Source organism: Ascidia mentula, chromosome 4, assembly GCF_947561715.1.
Source record: "Ascidia mentula chromosome 4, kaAscMent1.1, whole genome shotgun sequence".
NCBI lineage: Eukaryota > Metazoa > Chordata > Ascidiacea > Phlebobranchia > Ascidiidae > Ascidia > Ascidia mentula.
This window is the reverse complement of record NC_138569.1, coordinates 356499-363642: the sequence shown is the minus strand read 5'-3', so window position 1 is coordinate 363642 and position 7144 is coordinate 356499. Positions and strand designations below refer to the sequence as shown.

The 7144-nt window shown below is 37.5% G+C and overlaps 2 protein-coding genes across 2 annotated transcripts; both read left to right on the top strand.

Moving 5' to 3' along the window:
• The first annotated feature begins 2950 nt into the window (after window positions 1–2950).
• LOC145899270 (apoptosis regulatory protein Siva-like) lies at window positions 2951–4080 on the top strand. Its single transcript, XM_082988002.1, has 4 exons — window positions 2951–3189; window positions 3431–3631; window positions 3692–3827; window positions 3955–4080. Exons 1-4 carry the CDS (start codon window positions 3072–3074, stop codon window positions 3998–4000), a joined length of 501 nt encoding a protein of 166 aa, XP_082844128.1. The 5' UTR covers window positions 2951–3071; the 3' UTR covers window positions 4001–4080.
• A 636-nt stretch (window positions 4081–4716) lies between these two features.
• On the top strand, window positions 4717–7100 carry LOC145898556 (ubiquitin-ribosomal protein eS31 fusion protein). Its single transcript, XM_082987060.1, has 5 exons — window positions 4717–4750; window positions 5025–5083; window positions 6039–6093; window positions 6333–6550; window positions 6916–7100. Exons 2-5 carry the CDS (start codon window positions 5036–5038, stop codon window positions 7063–7065), a joined length of 471 nt encoding a protein of 156 aa, XP_082843186.1. The 5' UTR covers window positions 4717–4750; window positions 5025–5035; the 3' UTR covers window positions 7066–7100.
• The last annotated feature ends 44 nt before the right edge of the window (window positions 7101–7144 follow it).

Sequence of the window (7144 nt, the reverse complement as noted above, 5' to 3'; positions counted from 1 at the left end):
GGGGCGTGTTTTGGGCGGGGCAGATAACAACTCAGCTTTTACTTCAGATAGGACATGGTGACTGTTTGCAAACCGAATGGATTACGTTGCTTTGACCGCAGATGCTGCAGCCAATCTATTACCGGACGCCGTCGTCCGTTATTCGAATCGCGAATCGCGACAGCGGTCCCCCCTCTTTCCCGCAGCGCGCGAGCAACGAAAACCACAAAAGTGGAAACACAATACAGGGACGGATTCTAAAGAGGCAGCCGTCGAACGGCGGGAGGTAGCGCGTTGCAAATGTCACAGTGGGTATTATGCCGTCACACTCGCAGAGGGGAAGCTAACGCGACTTCGGCACTCCATTGTGACGTCACAGTCGCACTTAAAGCGACGGACGCGGTTTGCTGCCCAGGGGGGTGGAGATGTTTAAGTTTGACACCCATATCTTACAGTCGTTCTTGCTGCTGAGATATTTGATGTAAAACAATGCGGGGACTTCGGTGCCAACTGTTTCGTTGTTGCGTTGACTGAAAACTTATAAACGCCGTAAATCTTGATATAATATGGATATATCTGAACAACACATGAGGTATACTAGACTAACTGCGGTTGAAACTTAGGCAGCTTTCTGCTCATTATGTTACAAACTATTGATAGTAATTGTTGTTCGCAATGTCGTTGTACGATGTTGTTTTCAGCTTCTGTCTCACTTATTCTACCTTGTATTAAGCATGTAATTTACCATGTTTTCCGCGCAAAGTGGACATTTCTTTCACATTGGCACTTCATAACGAAAGTCGGAGGGCAAATCCTTGTCATTAGAGGAGATCGTTGAAAAACAGCACGGCGGACGTTGTTATTATTCGTCAGACGGAGTTTTATTAAATTAGGCGTCCTGTCGTCCACTGAACTAACGCTGATTCATGTTTTTATTTGTAAATCTCATGGAGTTGGAGTTGTTACATTCAACTATCACAAAACCCCAGTCGAGTTTCTTAAGCACATGTTCGTTGGTGGCACATGACACAGGTTTTGGATAGCATTAAAACATGCCAACCACAACTTCTCAGCACAACAACTGTATAAATGTTTCTGTCAACAAAAAGCGCCAAAACTTTAACTGCGTGTGTTTCCACTCCACAATTGTAACGCAACAAAATACGTCTGATAATTTTCTACTCTGTCCTATCGACTCTTGATGGAGGAACAACCCCAGCTATTCTCCCTGCAACTATTCCCACACTGTGTGAGGTTTCACATACCAGACAACTTCACTGTATCAACTCACTATCACCCGACTCCTATCGAATGTTTCACTTGGAGTGCCAGAAAACCTGGAACATCTGCCATTTATCACATCAGCGGACTGGCCTGGTGAACGCGCACGTCCAAGTACGCAGTGCTGACTAAATGCCGGCTTCATTCGTCTCCGCGCCGTGGCGAGGCCAAGTCAAGCGACTCCGTCCCAACCGAGCGAAGTTCCGCTTCTAGCGAGTGGTGAGTGCTGATAACGGGATATCGCATCTACCACCGCCCTCGGCGTTTCTCGGCGCCTTTTTATCGCTCGTTGGCATCACCGAGAAGTTGTCGTTTAAACGATCGTCAAACTACTTATTTAAAGTACAGCTGTTGGGTAACTTGACAACATAAATACGAAAATCAGAATAATTTTGGTGGCCATGACCTCTAACACCCACATGATTTACCCGTAATTTTACAATTTGTTGTAGATGTAAAAAAATTACGTTTGTTTTTGGTTGAGATGTCCAGTGCTTCATCTTAAATGTCCCAAAAACCCGTTGTTGGTCTGCTCTAAACTGAAATAGCATTTTTCAAATTGATTGCGCCTAAAACATGCAGAAAACTCGAAAAAATAAGCTTTAAGTATTGAAACCAACAATTTATATTTAGCAAATTGTTAAACTCGTAAATCTAAGAGCAAAATGTGAAAAGAAAAACGACTCTCAAAGTTAATTAACATTAGAAGAAAAGTTGCATTTGGCTAAAGTTGAGATTGTTTTGATTTTAAATCCATACCTATCAGAGTTTGTATTGAGTCGAGATCCCGGGGTTTTCAATGCTTTGTGCTGCTGGGCAGTAAATCACAATATTATTTATAGAAAACCGTCTGCTGCTTTTACTCACTGTGCAATTGTCTTGAGTCCTGTTCTTCCAGTTAACGAACACATCAGCTTGTTAGATGTCTGCCCAGTAGCTGTACCTACATCTACCATTCCTCGATCGATGAATTACCATCCATCGAACAGAGGCTGCGCTAGTACGGAATTCCCATTGTTCGCCATTTCAATCCTTCCCATAGAAACTTTAATGAATATGTGATAAACTTTGGCGGTAAGATGATCACGGTTTGCATTATTGAACAGTGCAGACCTTGGTGATTTCAGACACCATGAAATATTGGCACATACAAGTGCAACCTTACACAATACGTAAACTAAGATATATAAGTACGTTTTTAAACCAGAGAAATATAACCGGTCTATGGTATTTTATACCAAAAAAGTAATAGTCTTCAAACAACCATTGTTTTTGCTTAAGTTTTTTATACTAGTAAATATATTAGGTTTTTGTGTGGAGAGAAATTTACGTATACAAGTGGGCGAAATATTAGGGTTTTAGCACAAAATTCCTAGAGGACTTATATGTTTTACTTTAACTTGGTGGTGTTTAAGGAAGTGGAAATTTTTGCTCGTGTTGTTTTTGATGTATGGCTGATTGGTGGTGTTAATACAGCTAGCAAACAGAGAAACTTATCACAACTACCTTGTTGTTTCATGTTGGTTAAAACAGAAGATGTATTTCTTATTATTAAGGTTTTTTTGTTCTTAATTTACATTTGTTTCGTATTTCTTTGTTCACCCTGTTTTTTGTTGAATCCTGTTGGAAATTATCCACGTTAAGTCAACCATGACGAACTGATCATGCAAGAGTAAGCTTCCCACGTTGCTGCCCTCTAGCGTTTTTCTGTATCCACACCAGGTCAACATAATAAATGTATTTAAATTGTGGTTATACTACCATTTCCAATAGTTTTTTGTGAAGTTTTAAGTTGTTGACGTGTTTCGAAGATGACAAAGCGACAAAACCCATGGAGGGATGACACTCCAATGCAATTGAAAAATCACATCAGTGTGAAAGAAGTTGCAAACGGCATTGACGGAAATATTTACAAAGATGAAATTTTAGGTAAATTTTCTAAAATCTTACGTTTGTTTAATTGTAATATGTACACAAAGGTTTGCATTTGTTAATTTGTTCAGAATTATAAATGTAAAAATATTCATGTTCTGGTGGTGCTAACTAAGAATTGATTTTTTTCCCACTGGTAATGACTGGGATTTGTAATATATTTTAGTTCAGTGTGCCACAAACAGCGACTGTGCAAGATCTTCGCAATGCATTGCAAGTTTTGTTTCATTTGTCTCAGATCACACAAAGCAGCTTTTGATGGCTGGAGCAAAGAAATTTTATTCACAAACAGAAGAGCTTGAGCAAAATGCTCTAAACAACAATAATAATAATAATGAGAAAGAAAATATGAACAACTGTGATCGCCACCAACAAAAAAGCATCGTGGAATTTTTTAGCAAAGAAGCAAAGCCAAATACTGGAAAATCTTCTAAAACAGGTGAAGTTTTCACTTTCTACTTCAATGAAAGTTGGATTATGAATGTTTTGTGTTGTACAGTTGTGCCTCCAGGTAAATGCTTCCATTCAACACCTGAAACTAAATGTGAATTTTGTCTCAATTCAATCTGTTGTAAATGTTTGAGAACCTGCACAAGTTGTGATAAAACATATTGTACCAGATGTTCTTTTATCAGGTAATGTTGTGTGCTTTTGTTAACAAACTGCACAAATTAAAATAGCTATACAAATCTACAAAGATTATTGTTGTTCATTTTAAGAAATTTGTTTAGCTTTTTGTTAATTTTGAAGTGTTTGTTTCAGATATGAAGGTTCTGGAGAAAATGCTATGTGCTTCTCTTGCAATTGATCAAATATTTTGCTTTGTTATACAAACATTTTCCTAATTATTTTTCCATTGCCTACATCATCATGTCTTTGCCTTGCAGCTTATTTGTATTATGTAAAAAATAAAATTTATTTTGTGTAATTTTGTATTGGTTTTGTTTGTGACTTGCTAGAAAAGGTGACAGAAAATAGAAAATGTATCACATGAAGTCTGAGACACAGCATCCTGCTCTAAATAACAATTATGTGTGGAAGGAGAGAAATATTTTAGGACGGTTGGAGGGGATTATTCTTGGCTTCTTAAGCACACGAGTCGAAAGGAACATGAACACCATTCTATGATTTGTAACCAGTGCTGAAAGTAAACCGGAACGTCCCGGATAGTTATGAGAAACATAAATTCATTCATAATCTCAGTGAAAAGTCTATTTATGCGACAAGTTCCCACGTTCGCGTAGTTAACATATTGCTAAATTATTAAGTTGCCCTTTTACGCATTTTTCAACATTTTAACGCTTAAACAAAGTCGAAAGTAGACTAAAAAAGCATTTTGAATTACAAACATGAACCCAACTGGCATCAAGGACAAAAGTTATGGTACTAAAATATCCAAAATTGGTAAATCTGTTGAAGAATATTATAAAAAAAAGAAATCATACATAAACCGTACAAAATATTTCGCCGGACAAAAAAACATCAACCATTGTGAATATAAACGCAACGAGGAAGATTATTTCCACGAGGAATTCCTTTTCGTTTGACGTCGGCCGAGGTAGGACGTGAAAATTTTTATTGGGTTTTTCCGTGGCTGTCAACAGTATTATGTGAAAATTTTTATTTTAAATCTTGCAAAAACATATGTTTGATGAAGTTAAGATTTTGGTTATAATATTTATTAATTCTACAGTAATAGTGGGTGGTTCAAAAAGCTTGAATAATATTTTTTTTTGTTCGAATAGTTTTGTAAATTCAAAGATTTGCTGAGTGGTTTCTGTGGTTTGAACATGTCTAGGTTTTTACGAACTGAGGATGATATGTTTTTACAGAAAGCCACAAAATGCAGATCTTTGTGAAAACCCTAACGGGAAAAACAATAACCCTTGAGGTACTTCTGTTTAAACTTAAGCAATGCAGTGGATTTACTTGATAAATTCATTTAAAATGTGCAGTCGTGTTTTACATTAAGTGCTTAGATTGTTGATTTCTATCTGTTTGTGACCAATTCAATACCCGGGGCATGTAATCACCAAGTGGGTTTCCTGTCTCACATCAAAACCAGTCAAACACAAATATTCTGTTTTCAACCAGGCAACAATCTATAACACTTGGGCAACAAAACTACCTTCAAAAAATATGCATATGCCTTTATCATTGTATGTTGGGCTTGTCTGCATTGACACATGGTGAATTTATCATAAGAAATACCCTGCATTGCTTGTAAAAATAAATGGATATTTTAACTGGTATGTATGTAGTTGTAGGTTCCTAATATACTGCATATAGCAGTGGTCTCAAACTTCTGGGATGGCCAAATTAAAACTTACTTTGTAAAGGGCCGCACTATAAAAACTATGCTTTGTTAACCAAAAATAATGCACAACAGGAATAAACTATAGTTGAAATGATGTGCCTTAAAGTGGGCTGAGATGGTTTTGTCGGTTTACAACATTTTTTTAAAATGTTGCAGTGATTTTGTAAAATTGCCAACTTGCAAGACCAGCTTACAAAGGAACAATGGCTTTCAGTGACTAAACAATAGAATCAAGAGCATTTTTTTGGTTCCGACTAAAAGGAATAACTTCTATGTAAAATTTTAAAAGGCTTAATGGACTGCACAAAAAGCCTTTCCGCATGTTTGAGACCCCTGGTATATATAGCATGTTGTTGTTGCGGTGATGAAATAGTGCGTGGGTTCAAGAGTTAAAATTTATTTTATCTATGCTTCAAACCGCCATCCTCTGAGCAGCAACAACTATATGTTTGATGTCATTATTACCTACGTCCCTTCATATTACTAAGAGTTTTTAATGTTGTTTTAATTCATCTGAATGTTTCTTCAGGTAGAAGCCTCGGATTCTATCGATAATGTAAAACAAAAGATCCAAGACAAGGAGGGTATGTTGAACTTGATTTGGTTTCAATTTAAGTGTGTAGATGTACATTGCTATGATGCCAAAACTTAGGACACCAAATGAATAGGATTACATATCCAGCTTGATTATTTATACTGAAAATCTGAGCAATGTAAAAAGCAGCTGTTACTGTTTGGTAAACAGATAGTTGCATCCACACATAGACTACTTGTACCTCTGATGACATGTGGTGTTAACACTTGCTTGTATTATTTCGGAAAGGAATTCCTCCCGACCAGCAGAGGTTGATCTTCGCTGGAAAACAATTGGAAGATGGAAGGACCCTGAGTGATTACAACATCCAGAAGGAGTCCACTCTTCATCTTGTTCTTCGACTGAGAGGAGGAGGCAAGAAAAGGAAGAAGAAGAATTACACTACCCCCAAGAAGATCAAGCACAAGCGAGTCAAGGTCAAGCTTGCAACCCTCAAGTATTACAAGGTATGGTTTCCTGTACATACTGAGATGTAAATTTTGTTTTTCTCCAGTTTAATTATGGGACTATTGCTTGCACCAATGCTTTTCTGCAAGAGTTGCAACTTGTTGACTTTTTTTGTGACAAGTAATCTTGTCAAATAATATTAACCTCCATTAACTGTTGCAGCTGTGATGAAAATAATCACTCGCCGTTCTTAACAAATCGTGTGGATTAGTGTTTCTGAGCTGCATAAAAACAAACCTTGATGCGATATTTTTGTTCAGTCATTTGATTTGAACATTGACTCCTGGTACATATTTTAATAGACGACATTGGCTGACCAAGTGTCCCATTAAACGGTTTGTTTCTAAGTCTGATCTTTGTGTAGGTTGATGAGAATGGCAAGATCACCAGATTGAGACGTGAATGTCCAACCCCAGAATGTGGGGCTGGTGTGTTCATGGCTTCCCACTTCGACCGACAATATTGCGGGAAGTGTGGGCTTACCTATGTCTTCAAAGGGGAGAGCGACAAATGAGTGAATAACCCACGAAAATAAACTTGTTTGGAAAATCTTGTGTCATGTTTTTTGGGTTCAGTTGCTTTCGTGCAAACTG